Below are 23066 nucleotides of genomic sequence, written 5' to 3'. Positions count from 1 at the left end.
TTCCCGGCTGGTTCTCACCCCCCAGGGGTCCTTGAGGAGGTTCCAGGGGGTCCCCAGCCAATGTAGCATCGAAATCAATATAGCGTCAAAATTAGTTTTATTAGTAGACTAATAGGCCTATAGCCTACCTACTGTATATCAGCTATTTGAAAATAGTAGATCTACAAGCTTACAAATGAGGCTATTTTCCAATATTCTAGATAAAGTGTGAAAACTTTGGAACGCTTTTGAAACATTTTAACAACACAAATCTTGTATGGGTGTCACTGGCACACATTCTTTTTCAGATGAGGGTCTGGCGGCCAAATATGTTGGAGAAACTCTGCTTTATAAAAAAATGACTTTGAGCTTGTTTTTACAGTTAATGATGTGAGGCTGATATGGTCTCTGTCGGGTGGAAACCTCATATGTCCAAAACTGTTACTTCTCAGGATCCAAATTCAAAAATAGCAAAAAATATCAGATGGACAAACTCCAAACGCTTCGCGCTGTGTTTCGAGCTTGTAGATCAGCTATTAATGATTCTTTTGTGCACTGTAGTATGATCAAGTAGGGCCGTTAATTTACGAAAAAACACAAAAAGTTTAAATATGGAGATAAGAGGTTTCTGCCCCGACAGCAACGATATATTTTTTAATACCTCACTCTGCAATTCCACTGTCCCATCAGTCCCAGCTCTCATCACAGGGCTGGCTCATTTAAAACATTTAATAATTGATGGAGTCTGGTTTCTACACTGAATGCGTGCATGGTGGTGGTCTCTCTACGACCTCATATCCCCCCCTAATCCCCCCCCCCCCAACCCCCCAGCCTCTCATGTTAAAAACAGGATGTTTGTTGACGTTGGGAGCTTGAGTAAATAACCAGAGGCATCGTTAAACTCATGCAAGCACTGTGATCAGTGTTGTTGCCACGTCTGCTTATTACGAGCGACTATGGCCTTGTTTTCTTTTTTATTCTGTTTTGGTTCTCTCACCTAATTAAATTCATGATGGAATCGTGTTTTTTCTTTCTGCATGGTTTGGAGCGGCAAAGACTTGACACGTGTGTGTGTGTGTGTGTGTGTGTGTGTGTGTGTGTGGTTGTTTACTGTATGTTTGGAATGTTGCGTAGGGATTTGAGAGGATTAAATAATTCATGTCAGTCAGCAGTTTACAAAAAACATACTGTACAAGGATCCTTTTTTTTTTTATAGCCCCCTGTATGGGAGGAGGGGATTTGTTTCTAAAGTGTAGTTGGCTTATTCCTAATGTTGGTTGAAGACTCACTTCTTCAGACTCCACCTTAGCCCGTATAGCACTTGTTCTAGCCTTGATGACCTTGCAGGCTTATGCAAAGGCTAAAATGTAATTTAGATACATAGTTATGTAGACAGATGCCAGGTTTATTTCTTGACCTGGCATCCTATAGTTTGTATAGTTTCAATGTACAGATTTTAGATTTTTTTGTTTGATTGATTGATTGAATACTTTATTAGAAGTTTGCAGAAAAAAAGCACATGAAAGTACAGTTCAATACAAGGTCAGCTAATAGGATTTAAAACCCAACAAAGCCATATGGCTTGTTTCCATTGGGGTCCTTTGTACTTAAATCATATAGACGTTAAATGACAGACAGATATACACTACTATGCAGAACATCATAAAGAAAATATGTGCAGTAAACAGTTCGAGGGGGGAGCCTAGGTTTTATTATACCGTTTAGAATGATGATAGGTTCTTGGTTTAACGATGATCCTAGATTACTATTTCTACATACATCCTAGATTACAATCCCCCCCTGTGTGTGTGATAATGCAGCCTTTTTTCTTTTTATGGCCTTGGTTGCTTCTTTCTCTCAGCAGAAATCTGGCAACACTGCACAGTGATCTCAACTTTAGCATGTCTGTCTGTCTGTCTGTCTGTCTGTCTGTTTTTTCCTAGAAGGAGAGAGAGAGAAGTCAATGTGAAATGCAGATTATGTTTACACACCGCATGCCGGTATGGTCAAGGCTGAGAGGTAAACAATCGCAGAGCCAGAAGAGCGGTGCTTTCCCAAGCTGGGAATGACCCCCTTTTAACTTCTGGCTGGGGCTAGATGATGGAGCCAGCCCCGTGGGGAAGGGCTTGCTCGGTTTTGCTGCGCAGCGTTGGGCAAGCGATGGGTTTATATGCAAAACGGCTTTGTTATGGCTGATTCTTAAATCCCCTGTCTGGGGGGAAAAGATAGGAACCCAGGATTTAACTCCTCATTTACAGTGCATATCCTCCTAGGTTATGGTAATGTGCCCAAAAAAATGAATTTTTCTTCTGACTTCTGTCACGGTCGAGTTGACAGGTGTGTTGAAATCTCTCTGACCTCGCCAGAGTTCAAGTCTTTAAGAGACGATTCAACGTATCATGAAATCATGAAATAATTTCACCATGAATCAATTTTGTAATCAATTTCGATACACCATTATGCAAAAAAAAACGAATAATTGAATTCGTAAAATGTGTAAAGATGAACTGATTTACTCAGTATTGGAAGATATAGCGGAATATGTAGACAATAAAGATTATACACCAAACGCTAAGTTCTCAGCACATTTAATTTCAAGTAGTGCATTACAGTACATTAGGCCTAATTGATTCAGTTGTGTTTTGACAAAACAAAACCCAAAAAGAACAGCTTGTGAACTACTGTACAATAAGCAACCAAAGCACTCCCATTCTTTGAGACCCACATACGGGTATGTCGGAGCGCGGTCGAATCCGCCCATTCCTTCGCCGGGTGAAACAACACAGCGTTCACCATTGGAATTGCATTAAGGAACGTACACATTGTTACATTTTGTGGGGTTTGTTTCGTCATAGGGCAACATATGGTGAAGTATTGTAGTGCAGGTCATCGCCGATCTTCTGAAAAATGAAAAGGGGACCGCCAAAACATTCCGCAATTCTGCCAATAATCTAATTATTTTAGATACATCAGAGTTTTTGCCGGGTCAAACAAGGGAATCACGTGACGTTGATCCCCCTTCCCCTATTCACTCATACCAGGACATGACGTATGTGTAGGCAGAAGAATATCTTCAAAGACTCATCCAACCCTACAACCCCTCCCGCTCACTCGGATCCAGGGACGTGCACAGATAGACTCTCGTGTTTGCCTTGTTTACTGTAAGTCACTCTGGGTTAAGAGCGTCTGCTAAATGCCTAGATCGTAAATTGTATAATCGATTCTAACATTTAAAATTAATGTCGTCACCTTATAATCGATGCATGCATGGATGCATTTTCCCACCCCTAGCAGTCATGGGGTCATGTATGTGTTTATTTTTCTCCCTTGGGTTTTCCTTTCTCTGCAGAGAGAGAGAGAGAGAGAGAGAGAGAGAGAGAGAGAGAGAGAGAGAGAGATACAAAAAAGGAACCGCCAAGAGTCAAACTGGCAAAAGGCAGTGAAGGAAGAAGTAGGCTACTCACAATTTTTTACTTAAGTAGAAGTATCAATACCCTATTGTAGAAAGTAGAAGTAAAATGATTGCAAATTGGAAGTACTCCAGTAAAGTAAAAAATACCTCAGAATTGTACCTAAGTACAGTACTTGAGTAAATGTGCTTAAGTTACTTTATACAGTACCACTGAGAGAGAGTGAGAGAGATAAAAAAAAAGGAACAGCCAAGAGTCAACCTGGCAAACGGTCAACAGCACTGGCACAAAGTCACAGTGGGCTATAAAGGCTGGCTGCGGTCAGTCAGAAACACTAAACAAAGAGAGTGAAAAGAAGCTGCAGCTCTGTGGAACAGCTGGAGGGCAGAGGAGGATCACATGGGCTAAAAACAGGAGACAATTCTTCTGCTCTCACATCCTACCACAACAACCCTCTACTATACAGTAGACTGTTTCTATTGCTTCCTTATTCTCTCACACATACACGTTTGTTGTAGTACTATACTATAGTACTGACTCTAACCCCAAATCCTAAACCAGGTTTTTCAGGCCAAAGGACCCTATAAAATAAGAGAGAGATGAAACAGGGACCCCCACTACATACTGTATAAAATAGTGTTGCAGATTAAACTTTTTCATATATTTCATAGATAGCTTCGTAGTGTCAATGTGTAGCATTGTGTTGGATTCATGTTCATGTGTATTTTCAGTTAACATACTTAAACCCTCAAGAATTAGAAAACCTGTACTTGGTCTGCTCTTCCCCCCCCCCATACACCAAACCTCTTTGCCAAAAATAGCCGATCTACAAGCTCACAACGCCTCGCGTTGAGCTTGTAGATCTGCTATTTTTCGGCTAATGTTCCCCTCAGAATAGGGATGCTAGGATTCAAGTGGTTAATCAAAAAAAAAAAAACAGTTCCTATCAGACATAGATTTGGCAGCCCCCCTGTAGTAACTGTAAAGACCCCCTAGGGGTCCCTGACCCCCTGTTGAAGACCCCTGGCCTAAACCTGACCTCTAAATGTCTAATCCTAATCCTATAACCCCACCTGAATTTCTTCCCAATCATAAGCCTAGCTCCCCAAACCTTTTTCTTTTTTAAACCATAAAACAGCCATTTCTCGACCAGGAAAATTGTCTACTTTTCACAAGCAAGTGCGCGCACACACACACACACACACACACACACGCACGCGCACGCACGCGCACGCGCATATACACACACACACACACACACACACACACACACACACACACACACACACACACACACACACACACACACACACACACACACACACACACACACACACACACACATCTACAGTATTTTTATGTTGTGGTATTGCTACTTTTACTTAAAGTAAAAATATCCGAGTACTTCTTCCACCACTGGTGGGTACAGTATATACAGGGGAGGCTGTAGAAAACCACTGGCATGGTGGAATTGTTCATTCAGACTCCCAACAGAGAGAAGTCATTACAAAGCCAGCAGCAGCACAGGGACTCTGCTTGTTCCCACTGTAATTACATGTGGTTTTCTGTGCTCTAAATATGTCCTACCGTGTGTGTGTGCGTGTGTGTGTGTGCGTGTGTGCGTGTGTGCGTGTGTGCGTGTGTGCGTGTGTGTGTGTGTGTGTGTGTGTGTGCGCGCGCCTCTCACCCCACTTCCTATACTCCTCTCATATCATCCCAGATTAGCACTTATATATCCAGTGTTATACATAGAAGACTAAAATACATGCTAACTGTACATTGCAGAAAAATGGTAAACGGTGCGTTTTAGCTTCCTTTTATCCAAAGACCGCTTCGGGCTTTACACAGTATGCATTACATTCACCCAATAAGTGGTGCATTTATAGAGCGCCTTTTATCCAAAGCACAGTTACATTCATCCTATTCACTCACACATTCACAGGGGGTCCCTATACTGTCAGAATCACTGAAGTAGCAGATCTACACGTTCACGTGTCGCACCGCTCATACTGTAGATAAGCTATTTTCTCAATTTGTCTTACAAAGAAGTCTATAGGGCTTAAGTGGTTAACATGGCATGCATTGATATACAATAATAGTCTTCAACAGGAGGTCCGGGACCCCTAATGGCTGTGCTTAATTTGTAAATTATTATTAGGTGCCGGAGCTCATGAATGTCGATTTACGAACGTAGCTCAGTTTTAAAAAAAGGGAAGAGACCAAGGCAACCTTGTGGAAGAATTAAAAAAAAATGCATGGCAGAAAAACCTACCTTATCTATAGTCACCTGTACTGTATGTTAATGAGCCTGTGATGTCATTCATGTCCTTTAAACGCAATGTTTGTTCTACAATCGTGTTTAGTCACCCTGAGGAAGGCATTGTTGCCACAAAGCGTAGGTGTATTTTTTTTATTTTATTATTCTTGCCATGCATTAGCCACCATACTATAAAAAGCTTTTATATTTGTCCACTAGAGTGTCTTCCCTTTTTTGTTTGTGTTTTTTTATTTAAATTTGTACTAAAGAGCAGTCATTTATTTTTTTTACTTTGGAGCACTCCTCTCTCTCTTTCTTCCACCGTATGTACTTTTTACTCCACTACAATTATTTGACAACTTTCGTTTCTAGTACTTTGTAGATTTGGATTATCATTAAAAAACATACATTAACCACTTCAGCCCTAAAATAGCCAATCTACAAGCTCACAACGCGTCGTGTTGTGAGCTTGTAGATCTGCTATTTTCAAAAGATTGTTTATACATTTCATACATAAATTGTGAAATGGGACATTCTATATAATGAGTACTTATATTTTTGGTACTTTAAGCATATTTTGATGCCAATACTTTTGTACTTTTACTCAAGTAAATCTTGAGTAACAGACTTTCACTTGTAACAAGAGTATTTCTTTCTACATTGCGGTATCGATATATTTACTTAAGTAAAAACTGTGAGTACTTCTTCCGTCACTGCTGAAATGACCTCCCACTGTGTGCTATAAGGGTCAGCATTTAATTACGTACTATTCATATACCTTAAAAGCCTTTAAACCGCCTTCAACCTGGCGCCCCTAGTTAGAGCATGTCATTATTACAGGCGGTCAGATGAACGGCCTTCTTTAACCACTTAAAAGCTCTCTATACTTTGTTGTTATGACGCATGGCAGAAAATAGCATATCTACAAGTTCACATCGCATCGCGACACGTTGTGAGCTTGTAGATCTGCTATTTTTTGGCCATATCGGAAAGTGTCTGTCTGTTTGCCTATGATGACATGCCGGAAATAAGGGGACGCCAGGTTTGAAAGTGCGGAACTCATTCACTGGCCGATTCTATGAATGTCTTCTAAATCCCAACAGTTTTCTGAAAAACAAATGTTTCTATATCAGTGGTGCTCAAACTTTTTCATGTCAATGACCTCCAAAATTACATTTATTTGGCCGCCGAACCCCCATCTCAAAACATTTTGTTCCAGGAACCCCCAGGAGCAAAGATTTGAGTTAAAAACGTTCGCTTTAAACAATATATATTCAAAGATTTGCACACATTTTCATAATTTTTCTAAAATAGCAGGTTTTAATGGGTTAAAGTATTTGGAAAAAAACCTGTATCTCGGCTCCTGTGTTTTACTATATTCTTTTGGCGAGAAATACAATTTTCAACGGCGTATAACAAGCGAACAGGAGGTCGCCAAGATATATAATGTATTTATTTTTTCGTGGAGGCACAGTGAAACCTCTGTGATTAGCAACCATCAGGGGATCGATCATACTAGACTAGATAACAATTCTGTGACTATACTTGAAAAGGTAAGAAAGTCAAAAACAATCGCTGGTAGTGGATGATTTATTTATGTATTTATTCTGGCAGTGAATGAGTTAAAGGTATCAAAGGTATATGAAAGAGTACATATCATTAAAACACTGGCGCTCAGCACACAGCAGGGGGTCACAATTCAGACGACTTCCTTTTTCTTTCCCCGTGGTCGACGAAACACAGGAGGCTTACGGTAATTTCTAATTAGATTTTCTTTCCCCCCCTATATACTGTACGGCTAAAAGTAGGCTACATTTTTAATTCAAACACCACCACCAGCTCCCTCCCTCCATACCGCTTTAAATACATTTCACCGTTTTTCATCATTCTTTTTCCAGCCCCATCCGCCGCCCTCGAGGTAACTAGGCACCCATCCTACATGCATTTCAAAGCCGTTACGATGATGTATGTGATCCTATATTGGGTGTACATGGTCCAGCGCAGCAGGAGAGAGAGTGAGCGCCTCTGGGGAGAAACTACCGAATGCGTTTGGCCTCGGTACTGTACTGGAAGTCTGTTGGAACAATGCCCCGGATTACCTCTCTCTCTCTCCCTCTCTCTCTCCCCCTTCGCTACTTTTTTTGGTGCAAAGGACCAGCGGGACTTTACTTTACACACAGCAGGCAGCAGCAGCAGGTCCGGGCCGGCCGGGGGTCCTGGCCTACTACCAACTTAGCTTTTTTTAAACAATCCCAACAAAATGGGAACAGGGGCGAAGCGAACAGGGTCTCCTAGAGAAGGACTGCATGGGTTTGAGTTTTTCTGTTGCGCTGCTGTGTTGAGGCTCTAGCAGAGAAATTCATGTTTTTTTCCCCTTGGTCAACGTATCCACTGTTAGCGTAGCCTATAACCATGATAATGGCACTTCCTCATTAATGTTGAGTGCATAGTCTGACTTCTGCTGGACAATGCTTGTTATTACAGTCAGGCACGTATACATTTCCACCCCTGACCTTACAAAAGTTATTAATGCATTTATTTACTCTCTTTTGACTCAAAAGTAGCAGATCTACAAGCTCGAAACTTTTGAGCTTGTCAATCTGCTACCTTTGAATTTGAATCCTGAAAAGTAACTGTTTTGGCATACAAGGTTTCTACCCCAACAAGGAGCCAAATCCCTTAATTTTATCCAACAAACTAATTGTCATTCTTTTATATACGATGCGTTGATAGAACAATTAAAAAAACATAGCCAGTCACTATTATTTTGTATGCGCCAACAGCCTTTATTTAATTTATTTACAAAGAATACAAAACCTTGCCTTGTTTACACGATAGATATTTCATGTTAAACAACAGTAACAACAGTTATTTGTTTTTATAACATGTCCCAACTTCTCTGCTGAACGTGAAGAGATAGACTCACACACCAAGGCACCGCAGTGGGGGTGTGGTAGGGGGGGTTTGGGGGGGGGGCAAGGTTCAGAACAGGTCCTGGTTATAACTGAAACTCTTGTGTACGAGAATGCAACGCACACCAAAGAACTTATGGTGGTGTGGGCCAACGGCAGAATAATAAACCAAATAGTGGTCTTCAAGAGACAAGAAGGTGGCCTCACACACTGGTAGCCAAAGTGCCAATATTTCATTATAGGACGCAGAGTAAACAAACCAACGTTTTAGCAGGTAACTGCCGAAACGTACCCTGAAGGCGGCAGTTACCTGGCACTTTGGGTTCCAGTGCGTCTTGTCTCTTGAAGACCACTATAACTCTGAAATGTGTCGTTGGTCACTGGTTGGACCCTTGCAGGTCTGTAACTCTTAGTTAGAGTTAAAGGAGTAGTTCACCCAGAAAAAAAACCTTTATAAATTACACACCCCATGAAGCCTTGAATTCATAGAAATTTTTTAGTTTTTGTCCCATTCCTAAGCCAATAATTTGATGACCGGGTCATCGGTCTATATGAGACTCAGTAGTCTCCTATAACGGAGACTACCGAGTCTCCGCCGGTCATCAAATTATTGGCTTAGGAATGCAACAAAAACAAAAAAATCTCCATGAATTCAAGGCTTCATGGGGTGTGTAATTGATAGAAAATAAGTCATTTTTGGGGTGGACTACTCCTTTAATGTAGCTCTCCACCAAACAAGACAACTACAGATTACTACAGACTGGCAGTCGAATGAAGTCGGTTGGAAGGTGTGAATCAAAAAGTTTGCTGAATGCACCTTTAGAGCCGATAACGACAGACGGCTGCTATGGTGCTAAAAAATAGCCTAAATGGCTCGATGTCTTCTCCAACAACAAGCCCGCTGCTATCAGACTGTCAAAAGGCCGGTTTTCGACGCTTCCCTACAACTTGCGATACCGGACGCGATAGCATATAGCCACCGCCCATTCAACGGCAGGTTTTCGGCAACAAGACGCTTTCCAACACTTACCGCCGCTGTTGTCGGTGCGGTGGAGAGTTATACCTTGAGAGTGTGCAGATGGAACCAAAGAGTTATGGAGGGGTTGAAATAAAATAAAAAAAGAGTTTGAGGAACCGCTGTAAAGTTCTTCATTCACTTCATTTGTGGTGAGAGCGGTGGGACTTGTTCTTCTTCCCCCCGGATTCAGCAGCTTCTTTACGTCCCTGTTTCAAACCCTGGCAAAAAGAGAAGGGAGAAAATACATACTTTACGTTAAGGAATGGGACTATTATGAATAGGTTTTTAACCGTGGATTTTAACATCAGTTAATTAATCGTAGACGCACAGGACAATCGTGATTTTTTTTAAAAGGAGAAAAACTTCATCGAGGTTCAAAACAATTGTTGAACTGAACATACTGTCCCTACATCCTACATGGGTGTTTTATGGACTTCCAAAGAGATATTAAATCAATCGCTGTAGGGCAGAAACCTCACCTCCATATTTTTTACTTTTTGTGTTTTTTCGTAAACTAACGCCCCACCTGATCATACTGCAGTGTCACACAATAGCATCAAAAGTAGCAGATCTACAAGCTCAAAACACAGCGTGAAACGCGGCGCGTTAACAGCTTGTGGATCTGCTAGTTTTGCCGTTTTCTGCGTGCCACTCCCCATTTTCTGTCAGCCTACTTTCCTGTCTATAATAAAAAGGCATAAAAAGCCCAAAATAAATCTTCAAAAATAAATAAATCCATAATCGTCCCACCCCATACCTCCGTTTTACCTTTGCTCCGGTTTAGATCTCGTGAGCTTGTCTTTGCCTCTCCTGTAGCGTGACGTCTGCAGCTCGACTGAATTAAAACTGAGCTTGATGAGCCCAGGAGCACCAAGTTCATAAAATGGGAGCAAACTTCCATAAAAAGACAACGAGAGAGAGTGCCTGCCTGAGAGCTTCCATTTCTGCCTCGTCTTTCATACAAATAATTGCTCCGGCGGGCGGCTATACTTAGCAGCATCGCAACGACGAACGTGGCGGGTGATTGAGACCGGAGTGTTGCATTTCGTTTTCTGTCACATAAACTTCTATAAGTTTTAACCCAAGCTAGTGAAGCTACGCTAAAATAGAGCTTTATTGATTGATCCCCTGAGTGGAAGTGCAGGTGATGCCGGAGGCATGTATGTATCCTGATAGCCTGATACAGATAGGAAGTGAGGAAGAAATCATATCCAGATAGAATACAGGAAAACCTCTCTACCTAAAAACACAAGATATCGTCTCTGTTCGGGTGGAAACGTCCAAAACTGTTACTTTTCAGTATTCAAAAGCATCAAAAGTAGGAAATCTACAAGCTCGAAGCGCATCTCTTTGGGTCGCGTTTGAGCTTGTAGATCTGCTACTTTTGATGCTTTTGTGTGACGCTGTAGTATAGTAGGGCATTAGTTTAGGCGTTAAAAAATAATATGGAGAAAAGAGGTTTCTGCCCGACAACAACAATAGGTTACGGACGGTAGCAGCAGGAATCAATGTCTCTGCCAGTCATTGCTGCATCAACTGAGTCACAATATGTGCAGGAATACAAGTATAACATCACTGCCTGGCGGAAACCTTGTATCTCCATATTTCAGGTTTTTGTGTTTTTTCATAAATGAATGCCATACTTCGTCATACTACAGTGTCACACAAAAGTAGCAAATATAGCCGATCTACAAGCTTGTAGAACGGCTATTTGTGCTATATTGGAAAGGATTTGAAAGTGGTTAAGTGTGTCTGTGAGTTTTATAAATATTCTACCATTGCAAAGCATTAACAAGAGCTTGTGACTAAATAATAACTACACTGGAACACAGGTTCCATATTTGTGGAGAAGAAAATCACATTTTTACTGTTTACATCTGGGCCAGGTGTAAAGGAGTAAAAATAATTGGGATTTAGTAAGCAATTCATTCTTAAACGCACATTCTGTTTGTTTCATTCTCTCAGACTGACTTGCGGTAAGTGTTGGAAAGACTTGGGGGGGTTGCGTTGCAAAACAATTTTGCTTCAACGGCGCGTTTCAATGTTTTAGCGCTCCTTTAGCAGCCGCTGCTTCAATATTTTGTCGCTTTTCGCCGATAGTTCTGTCTTCTTTCACTTTCTCCACGCCGTTTGATGCCCCCCCAAGCCAGGCCTGCCCACACACACATGACTCCCATTTTCATCTCAAATAATTGCTTGTGACAGGCCTACTAACAACGTACCAGGTAGTAGCCGGTGTGGTACCCGCTCATGTACCAGGAGATGAGCATGCTGCCCAGGGCCTCGTCGTCCTCCATGTCAGCGCTCATGGGCGGAGGAGGAGGGATCATCTATGGAGACAGAAATACACACAGCAGAGCAGAGGGAAGGAAGTGGGATGAGAGGAGAGGAGAGAACATGAAGACTAAAGGATGTGTTACAGGCTCTGAATACAATGTGAACAGAATGCCTTGACACCATCCATTAACCCATTAAAACCGGGAACGCATCTGTGTCATTTTCAGATTTCTTTGGCTATTCAAAAATAGCAGACATGAGCTTGTAGATCTGATTTTTTTTGAAAAAAATCATGACATTTTTTGCAAATCTTTGAATATATATATATATTTTTCAAATATGTGCTTCTGGGGGTCCCTGGAACAACATATTTTGATATGGAGGTCCTTGACATGAAAAAGGTTTGAGAACCACGGATATATATAGCAACATACAGTACGTTATAATAAAAAAATAAATAAATAAATAAATACAACTGATTTAGAAGACATTTAGTAGAATCCCCAGAAGCAAAGATTTGAGTTAAAAATGTTTTTCAAAAATAGCAGATCTACAAGCTCATAGCGTGGCACTCGGTGCCGCGCTATGAGCTTGTAGATCTGCTATTTTTAAATAGCCAAAGAAATCTTATGCGTTCCCGGTCTTAATGGATTAAAGGATGTGTAACACTGGTTTCTTTCAAAGATTGGCCTGAAAAAACATCTGTCAGGAGACCAAAAGGAGAAATAAATGTCATTTAGTGTTTGAATTTGTTGATGATGATGCCATGCCATGTTGATGAATTGAATACATAGGACCACAATGGAAAAAAGTCTCCAGGACTTCCTTTTAGCTTTAATGTCTCATGTCAGGTAAAAAAAAAAACAGCCGTTATAAGACCATAAAATACTTTGTGCTAAAAACTATTAACTCCTGTGAGAGGTGTGAGATAATAACACAGATCTTTACACTTCAACTATTTTCAGATCTCAGTACATTATTCAAAGGCTTACAATAGAAACTTCCATAATCTGTAAGAAAAAAGAAAAAACATTGAAAAATGACCATGCCCTACTTGCGGCACATTCTATAAGACCCTGTTACATATAGGTCACAGTGGCTCTTAGCAAACCTTTGTGGCTTCAGTGGCCTCTTTCCCTTCCTTTCCTCTTTCCCTTCATTTCCTTAGCAGATGTATTTTAAGAGTTGATTCTACAAATGTCTTCTAAATCCTAACAGTTTTCTGAAAAACGTATGTTGCTATATCAGTGGTGCTCAAAACCTTTGTCAGGTCAAGGGACCCCCAAAATGATATGCATCTTGCCGCGATTATTTTTTACTGTTAAAGTATATCCGCTGACTCACCGGGGGTCCGCACGGCATCATGGGAGGCCACGGCGGAGGGGCGGGACCACCGCCAGACCGTCTGCCTCCTCCCTTTAGAGAGAACAAAAACACAGGAAATAAAACAGTGTAATATCAGCATTGTGCAACAGTTAATCAAAACTAAATCCATTATAAAAAAGCAATAGAAAATGTTATGATATAATCGATCGATAATAATCCTATTTTCGGCTTGTCGTTATAGGCAAAAAGTAAAAAGAAAAACTAGAAAAAGTGCTCCACGGAGCACAGGTCAAGGCATTTCTTCCTGGGCCTAGTGGGAATGTGCGTGCAAAATTTCACGGCAATCGTGATTTGAGGCATTTTGTTCAAAACGAGCCAATGTTAGCCAATCAGGATGGAATATTGAACGGATCCGTCTTGATCACATGACTATAGAGATTTAGTGTGAAGTTTGGACAAAATCTGGCAAAATCTGGCAAGTCGGCCTCCTGGTGGTGCTATAACAGGCAACTGCTCTGGCATCCAGGGAGTGTGTGTGTGCAGTTTCGTTTCGATCGGGCCAACGGTGTCGGAGATTAGCTGTTCACAGACGGACGGACGGACGGACAGAAGGACAGACAGACAGACAGGGGCAAAACATAGTCTCGGCCACGCCTTCGGCCCGGCGGAGATAATAAATAAAAAATAGTGAAAATATCAGATCTACAAGTAGATCTGTAATTTTCACAATTTTTGCACGACACCGTTGTGCAACAAAGAATAACCTCGGGCTTAAGTGGCTAATCAATTTCTCGAAATATAAAAAATATAATAATAATTCAATATTTTTTACAGCCTGCTTCACGATTATTCAATTGTTCGGATTCGATAGAACAATCGAATCCACCAGCACTCGGTGCCGCGCTATGAGCTTGTATATCTGCTATTTTTTAATAGCCAAAGAAATCTTTAAATGACAGATGCGTTCCCGGTTTTAATGGGTTGATAGAACCTCCCCTGGTGATAGCCGTTACAGATAATAAGCACATCGTAGCGCACGCATCCTCCGATGGTTCACAGAGGAGAGTTTCGTAACCACCTCCATGTAATGTGGGTCTACCGCTCTAATGACTCCATCTCCCCCTGAGGGATCATTACGTGCCCTGCCAATAAAATGCAACCTAATCTAATCCAAAAGTAAAGTGATCTAATTGTGTGGCTTCCAATCTCTCGCCACTCTCAGCTGGGACGGAGAAGATTACAGCTATGTAAATCTCATGAAATAATTCATCAATCATATGCTGCGTTAATATGAATTTGCGTTTCTCCGTGGTTCTCAATTAACCCATTGAGACCTGAAGCCGATTCTACATGTCTCCTAAATCTCAACACTATTCTGAAAAACGTATGTTTCTATATCAGTGGTGCTCAAACTTTTTCATGTCAAGGACCGCCAAAATTATATGTATTTGGCCGCTGACCTCCATCAAAATATTTTGTTCCAGGGACCCCCAGAAGCAAAGATTTGAGTTAAAAATGTTCACTTTAAAAATATACATATTCAAAGATTTGCACACATTTTCACGATTTTTCAAAAATAGCAGATCTACAAGCTCGTAGCGCCTGCCGCGCTATGAGCTTGTATATCTGCTATTTTTGAATAGCCCAAAGTGTAAAATAATGATTTTTAGCTCAAATCTAAAAATGACACAGTTCCAGGTGGGTTAAATAACTTTGTCTTTTTCCACCCGTCTGCGAGCTCAACGCTTGGCTATTCAAAAATAGCAGATATAAAAAAGAAAATAGCAGCCACGCTGTGAGCTGAGGAAATATGAACATATCACACCCATACGGCATTCGCTACACTGGCTTCCCGTCTCCTTTAGGACAAGAGTACAAGGTCTCCCCTCCTTACCTATCAGTGCATCCACAGCAATGCCCCCTCCTATCTAAAGGAACTCCTCGACCACCCCCCCCCCCCCCCGACCTCCACCCGCTCCCTCCGCTCTGGAAATTCTAACACACTCAAAACCTCACAAGACAAAGCTCTGCACCATGGGGGGGATCGGGCCTTCTGCTCAGCTGCTCCTCGGCTGTGGAATACCCTCCCTAACCATCTGAGAGCACCACAGTCCGTTGACACTTTTAAAAAAAAACTTTCTAAACTAAAAACCTTTCTTTTTAACACATCGGGTGCCAAACGCGGTTCAAACCGTGTTTGCACAGAGTAGCGCTTTGTTGCCGAACACGGTTCAAACCGCGTTTTCAGTCTTTTTGGTTTTTTTCCACACGGGGGGGCTGGAGCAGCACTGGAATCCCCCATGAACACTCTAAGTAGTAAGGGACAGATGGATCACCGTGCCAAAACATTTGGCTCCCATCCGCTTCCATTCTATCTCCTTGCTAAACACCTCTGTATCTCCTTAACTTTTTTGACAGTGGGCCATCGAGTCATTCTCGATGCGCGATCGCTCCGCAGCGGTGACTCGCATGAGACATGTTGTTGTTCCAGGTTTTAGCCAGGACCATCCATTGCTATGCAAGCATGCATCATTTACGTGCGTGTGCTCGCCGTGGAGTCTACAGCTCTAAACAGCGCAGCGTTGCAGACAGTGAGATTTCTGGCACCGAACATAATCTGTCATTATAACATTCTGGCACCCGATGTGTTAAGAAGGCATTTGCCTCGATGGACTCAGCGATGCCATGTGTTTTTGTTTAACTTTTTAAACTTTTTTTCTTAACTGTGTATAGCTGACCTTTGATCTGAATTATTCATTTCACTGTTGTTGTATTATTATAATTATTATTTTAACATGTAGCACTTTGAGATTTGGTTCAAATGTAAAGTGTGTTACAAATACAATGTATTATTATTATTAGCTAGTACATCTTAAATCTTCTCTTATGAAGGTCCCTGCCACAAAACATGTTCAGATGGGGGAATTAACCCATTAAGACCTGGAACTGTGTCATTTTTAGATTTGAGCTAAGAAAGCATTACTTTACACTTTGGGCTATTCAAAAATAGCAGATATACAAGCTCATAGCGCGGCACCGAGTGCCGCGCTATGAGCTTGTAGATCTGCTATTTTTGAAAAATCGTGAAAATGTGTGCAAATCTTTGAATATATATATTTTTTAAAGTGAACATTTTTAACTCAAATCTTTGCTTCTGGGGGGTCCCTGGAACAAAATATTTTGATGGGGGTCCGCGGCCAAATACATATAATTTTGGGGGTCCTTGACATGAAAAAGATTGAGCACCACTGATATAGAAACATACGTTTTTTCAGAAAACTGTTGAGATTTAGGAGACGTGTAGAATCGGCTTCAGGTCTCAATGGGTTAAGGCATAAATTAGGGGGTCCCTGACATGAAAACGTTTGAGAACCTGTTCTAATCATTTCCCACACACAGTGAAAAGGTCATGGAAGCAGTAAGACGTTGCCGTACCACTTTGAAGGCTGGCATGGCTGGTGGTGGACCGGGGGGAAACCCAGGGAAGCCGGGGACCCACATGGGAGGAGGAGGCTCTCTGTGGGACTTGGACTTGGTGTTGTGGTGGGTTTTGCTCTGTGGCTGCTGTCTGTGATGTGGGGGGCGTGGCGTAGACGTGCTGCTGGAGCGGTCACTCTCCTCTGTGGAGGACTCCACATCGTTGACCTGAAGGTCACACAGACACAAACAAACAAACTCAGAAACCATTTAAGGCAGGGGTGATGCAACTTTGATGATGTAGAGGGCCACTATATTTCCACACTCACTCCAGAGGGCCACATTGCATATACTGTCAGAGGGCAGACAGCACTTATCTCTGTATTTTAACTTTTTCCGTAAATTAATGCTGTACTTTGCCATTATATGTCACACAAAACAACAGAAATTCAGGATTCTAATTAAAAAATAGCAGATCTGCTATTTTTGCTATTTTTGAATTGGAATCCTGATTTTTTTTTGTGCTATTTTTGAATTGGAATCCTGAAATGTATCATTTTAATTTAATTTTCAAATGCATTTGTATGAACTTAAATACAAATACACTGGACATAAAAAAGTAAATAGAATTTTATAGTCATTAAGCTACTAATATAGACTGAAGTAATTAAAGCGGGTCATGTTTGCATGTTTGGAATTGTAACAGGTGAAATCAATAATATATCAGTATTCTGATATTAACCTGCGGGCCGCATTAAGTGAAGGTTGGGGCCGCATGTGGCCCCCGGGCCGCCAGTTGCCCATGTATGATTTTAAGGCTTGCGGTGGAAATGTTTGTAAAAATTATATTTTTGCCATGGACATACAAATGAGAGAAGAATAACTTCACCAGAACAACACAAAGAGCCAGTCTAGACGTATACTAGCGCAGTGGTTCTAAAAGTGGGTCGAGAGGGACCTTTGGGGTTCCTTGAAGGTGGTCAAAATGGACCATTTCAGGTGTGTAACTCTGAGAGAGTACAAATGGAACCAAAATGGAACCGTACGGGTCCATTTGGTTCCATTTGTACACTCTCAGAGTTATGGGGGTCCTTGAAAATAAACATTTTGGAGAACCACTGTGCTATTGTGCCATACTGTAGCAAATCAGTGTCAAAGATATTCTGAAGAAAACCTGGAGATTGATATTCAGTAATTGGGTCTTTATGATCAAGATGAGAACATTAAAATGTTATGTAAGAACAAAAGCTTGAATTTGACAAGGACAAGTCTCACCACACACACATTTGTCCATGTACGGACATATAGATGACCCCTGAACCATTTTCATTCAGTTTTAAAATAATCTCAGACTAAAGCTACAATGTGGGAATTATTTGAATACAAGGTTAGTAAGTTAATACAACATAACTAGAACCATTTTTTAAATGTTTTTTGGTTGTAATTGTTTCATTCTTTGTTATTTATAACGTGTAATTATGCGGTCTTGTTTTGGCAAATTGAGCAAATCTAAGTTAATTTACAACACATATATAATACTTACCGGTGCTTTTGGATATGTGACGTTTGAGTCCTCCTGACACATGTCAGGGACCTCAGAGGTGTCTGACAGTAGGTCTTGTAGGTCGTGTTCCTCTTCGTTGCCATATTCTGTGTAGACCACCACACAGGTGCCTTTCCTCTGGTTTATGGAGGAGATGGTGGCCAAGTACAACTGGCCGTCCACTGACCAGTAAGCGCTGCACTGGTCTCCCACCTGCCACTGGAGATTACAACAAGACATGATGGTGTTGTTTGCACCGGGTTAGTCTCGCGTAGCCAGACAACTATTCCACCATTTCTGAATGCTATAGAGCAGTGGTTCTCAAACTTTTTCATGCCAAGGACCCCCAAATTGACACTTATTAGCCCACGGACCCCCATTTCAAAAGATATGCCAGGGACCCCCATAAGAGAAGATTTTTTTTTACGGCTCTAGCAGTGATTCTCAACCATTTTAATTTCAAGGACCCCCCAGTTTGACATGCATAAGGGCTACAGACCCCCATTTAATGGCATTTCTATCACTTGGACCGCAATTTATATTGTAACATCTATGTCAATGTAACTCTGAGCGTGTGCAAATGGAACCAAATGGACCCGTTAGGGTCCATTTGGTTCCATTTGCACACTCTCAGAGTTACAGACCCATAAGGCTCCGTTGGTTCCATTTGCACACTCTCAGAGTTACAGACCCATAAGGCTCCGTTGGTTCCATTTGTACACTCTCAGAGTTACAGACCCATAAGGGTCCGTTGGTTCCATTTGCACACTCTCAGAGTTACAGACCCATAAGGGTCCGTTGGTTCCATTTGCACACTCTCAGAGTTACAGACCCATAAGGGTCCGTTGGTTCCATTTGTACACTCTCAGAGTTACAGACCCATAAGGGTCCGTTGGCTCCATTTGTACACTCTCAGAGTTACAGACCCATAAGGGTCCGTTGGCTCCATTTGTACACTCTCAGAGTTACAGACCCATAAGGGTCCATTTGGTGCCTAATCTATCATTTAGCTGGGGACCCCCTGGAACTCCCCCAAGGACCCCTGGGGCTCCCCGGACCCCACTTTGAGAACCAATGCTATAGAGCAGTGGTTTTCAACCCTTTTCATATCAAGGTCCATTATTTATTTGGCATTTGAGCCACGGAACCACCATTTGATGAGATTTAGACTCTCAGAACCAAAACTTAGAATATTTTGTAATTGTTGGATAAGATTTTGTCCACAATTCTATGCTGTAGTGATGTTGGTACCATAGGAGAGATAACAGGCAAAATAACGATTATTTAATTAAGAAATGCACGTGTTTAACAATAATTTAACGTTTGAGAGCGTAACATGAAACCAAATGGACCCGTAACCTTTGTTTTAATTTCCGTCCATTTGGTTTCATGTTACACTCTCAAGAGTTAAAGATATATAATGGTCCATTTGGTTACCAACTCTCCATCATTTAGCTGGGGACCACCTGGAACCGGTTGAGAACCACTGCTATATATATATATATACACAAAAAATATATATATATTTTAAAATATCTTTACATTTTATTTTTGACTTTCCATTTCTGCTAAAACAGCAAGCTATATATGCTTAACTCATTCACTGCCTGAATTATTTCTGGCCGCGTTTGCCCACTCCCAAGATTTTTCATTGAAAAAAAAAAGTACTCAGGAGCCGAGATACAGAATTTTTAAGTTTTAAGTTAACAAGGAAGTGGATGGGAGTCTAGATCTTCGAAAAATCATATCTCCTTGGTCTTTGGGTCAAATTTAAGTCGTTTTAGTCGTTCTAGGCAGGCAGGGCTTATGGGACAAACGTTGTTTTAGTCGTTCTAGGCAGTGAATAAGTTAAGATATAAGATAACACATTTGCATGACTATAAAGACAAAAGGGAGGAGGCAAGGCGTCACATCCATGATCATTTTCTTCTGTATGACTTCTGCTTCTGCATTTGAACATCGTTAGAGACAACAGTATGGCTCGCACATCCTAATAACTAAAGTCAATGAGTAAGTTTGAAGGACTTTATTTTAGCAAAGGTGACGTTTCCTGCACAGTCTTCAGCGACCTTAATTCACTGTTAGTGAATTAAAGTCCTTCAAATGGGAACTCGTTTGAATATAAGGATCTATTTTTTTTGTTTAAAGCGTAAACAACATATTGACATGTTTCTGATGTAAACTGTGAACCCACCTCTCTATCTGCAGCTGCATTACTTTTCTTCCGGCTGTTGTTCTTTTTGTTGTTCTTGCGTTTCTTCCCAGGGGGGTCGTTCTTAGAGGTCTGTGGTTCTTCATCGTCTTTAAGAGCGGTCTGACAGTACAAACAATGGCAAAAGCATTAACATACAGAATGGCAGTTTGTACTGTTCATATTAGGGTTGAATTAAATTGTAAAATAATAAAATCAAAGCTATTGTCAATAAGCAAAAGTTTGAAATAGTCGTGATATTGATTTGAAAGTCATATCGCCCTAGCGGTATTGATAATGAGCAATATTCAATTATTTGGTCAAAATGTTCATGGTATTTGATTTAGCCTAAATCGCCCAGCCCTGGTTGTATATCCACTTGTAATGAGTGGAATGTGATGAATTATGATGCTGGTATGAGATATTGACATGGTACCGTAAATACAGTATTGTTGCTGTTGGGCAGAAACCTCTTACAGTATCTCCTTGTAAAGCATCAAAAGTAGCAAATCTACAAGCTCGAAACGCGAACATATGAGGTTTCTGCCCAGAAACGATATAGTATGTATGTGTGTCAAACATGTTGTGTTGAGTTCACCTTGAAGGAGGCTACAGCCTTGTCATAAGCCTTTATCAACGCTGTGTCGTCCCAAATGTCTGAGTCCTCACTCTGAAAGAAATAAACAAATCAAAACTTTAGTCAAGGGTTGAAGAGGAGCAATTACGTATATTCATTCAGAGACTGCATTTCCTTCTCAATATACAGTAACTTACTGTATAAACTCCAGTCCCTCATACAGTGTACACATACACTCCATGTAACAAGTGATAAATTGTACTTAAAGGACAACTTTGTTTTTTTACAACCAGGGTTTATATTTTAGCTTGTAATTAAAGTAAATAAATGATGAGTGTAATTTTTTTTTCATTTACTGCTTTCTATAGTTTTAGCATTTTTTGCGATATTTTTTACAGTGGGCGGGGGCATTCTGTCCGGTGGCTAAATATGCCTTTTTTACACAATAAAAAAGGTCCGGCTGTCTGAGATGGCCAGATGTGAGTTATTGGGGGCTAGAAGAGCTACTGTAAATAATAATAAAGAAAACGCCGGGTTATTGTGTTAAAAAAATACATATTTAGCCACCGGACAGAATGCCCCCGCCCACTGTGAAAACACTGTAAAAAAGATTGTGAAAATTGCTAAAACTATAGAAAGCAGTAAATTTAAAATTTTTAACACTCATCTTTTATTTACTTTAATTACAATCTAAAACATAAACATTGGTTGTAAAAAAACAAAGTTGTCCTTTAAAAATATGATTTTAAGTAATTAGTGGTTATTATTAAAGATGACTTGAGTCTTTAATTGCTTAATTTCTCAGTCATCAAAACAATTTCTATAGGCCTTCTTTTAGCTTTTTAATGGATCCTATGTTATTAAAGCCTGATAAAAGTATCAAACTCCCAAAAATGCACCAGAATACTGTAAACTACATACAGTCTGAGGTTGGCAGGTATGAGTAGCGTTAACTATCATCTTTACAGTAGATCCATAAAGAGGGGATTTAAGGGAGAGTATAGAAATTGAACCAACTGGATCCTAAGTCAGTCAGGGTCCATTTGGTTCCATTTGAGTACATTCTCTGAGTTAAATGCATTTAATTCATCAACACTCTTCTTTTAAAAGATAATAAAACATCTGGATAACATAAGACATTGGTTCTCAAAGTGGGGTCCGGGGACCCCCAGGGGTCCTTGAGGGAGTTCCAGGGGGTCCCCAGCTAAATGATAGATTAGGCACTATGGCATTATGGGTCTGTAACTCTGAGAGAGTGCAAATGGAACCAAATGGACCCTTATGGGTCTGTAACTCTGAGAGTGTGCAAATGGAACCAAATGAACTCTAACGGGTCCATTTGGTTCCATTTGTACACTCTCAGTTACATTGACATAGATTTTACAGTATAGATTGCGGTCCAAGTGATAGAAATGACATTAAATGGGGGTCCGTAGCCCTAATGCATGTCAAACTGGGGGTCCTTGAAATTAAAATGGTTGAGAATCAATGCTAGAGCCGTAAAAAAAATCTTCTCTTATGGGGGGTCCCTGGCATATCTTTTGAAATGGGGGTCCGCGGGCTAATAAGTGTCAATTTGGGGGTCCTTGACATGAAACAGTTTGAGAACCACTGGTCTGGACTAGAGGCTAAACACAGCTTTTAGCATCCTAGCAGCTAGCTGAACATCTTCTCTGATGTCTGCTTAATAATATAGCATCTCTGTCGCTTTGTCACTGTTTATACTTTAACATAAACCATTATTATTATTATTATTATAACATACCTGAGCAGCTCCACGTGCAAAAAGCACGTCTTTACAACCGTTCGCCATTTGTAAACACAACAAAGCTTATTGTTCACTTATTAAACCTTTTAGCTTTGACACACTTTTCATAACAACGTGCGTCGCATGTTTGTGACGTTTGAAGTGAGCGGAATCGATGATGACGACTATATTTTGCGACAAGCTAGCGGTTGCTTGGTGGCAGTGTTGCCATGTCTGCTTATTATAAGCGTTTGGGCTTGTTTTTCTGTAAAGTTGCTTATTGGCTGATTGGTAGTAGTTAGTTGTGGGTTTGGGTTTTTTGGTCTTGTTTCTAAAGTGTAGTTGTTTATTTGGGCTTGTTTCATATTGTTTCATAGTGTTTCTCAAACATGTTCATGTCATGGACCCCCAT

At 40.8% G+C, this 23066-nt stretch overlaps 1 protein-coding gene across 1 annotated transcript; it reads right to left on the bottom strand.

Annotated features, from left to right (window-relative positions):
• Positions 1-8423: 8423 nt before the first annotated feature.
• Positions 8424-22806, bottom strand: smn1 (survival of motor neuron 1, telomeric). Its single transcript, XM_084054307.1, has 8 exons — positions 22673-22806; positions 20929-21000; positions 20334-20453; positions 18140-18358; positions 16615-16824; positions 13198-13269; positions 11799-11906; positions 8424-9794 (listed from the first exon to the last, which is right to left on the bottom strand). Exons 1-8 carry the CDS (start codon positions 22718-22720, stop codon positions 9717-9719), a joined length of 927 nt encoding a protein of 308 aa, XP_083910433.1. The 5' UTR covers positions 22721-22806; the 3' UTR covers positions 8424-9716.
• Positions 22807-23066: the final 260 nt, after the last annotated feature.

Source organism: Gymnoscopelus microlampas, assembly GCF_963454915.1.
Source record: "Gymnoscopelus microlampas genome assembly, chromosome: 4".
NCBI lineage: Eukaryota > Metazoa > Chordata > Actinopteri > Myctophiformes > Myctophidae > Gymnoscopelus > Gymnoscopelus microlampas.
This window is presented reverse-complemented; position numbering and strand designations above follow the sequence as displayed.

What these genes read in the sequence shown, in the direction of transcription:
- smn1 (XM_084054307.1), bottom strand. Translation starts at nt 22,720, where the DNA reads ATGGCGAACGGTTGTAAAGACGTGCTTTTTGCACGTGGAGCTGCTCAG. An exon ending in TCACATATCCAAAAGCACCG is followed by an intron (nt 16,825 to 18,139) that starts GTAAGTATTATA and finishes TGTGACCTTCAG; the next exon opens with GTCAACGATGTGGAGTCCTC. An exon ending in ACCACACCGGCTACTACCTG is followed by an intron (nt 9,795 to 11,798) that starts GTACGTTGTTAG and finishes TCTTTTTGCCAG; the next exon opens with GGTTTGAAACAGGGACGTAA.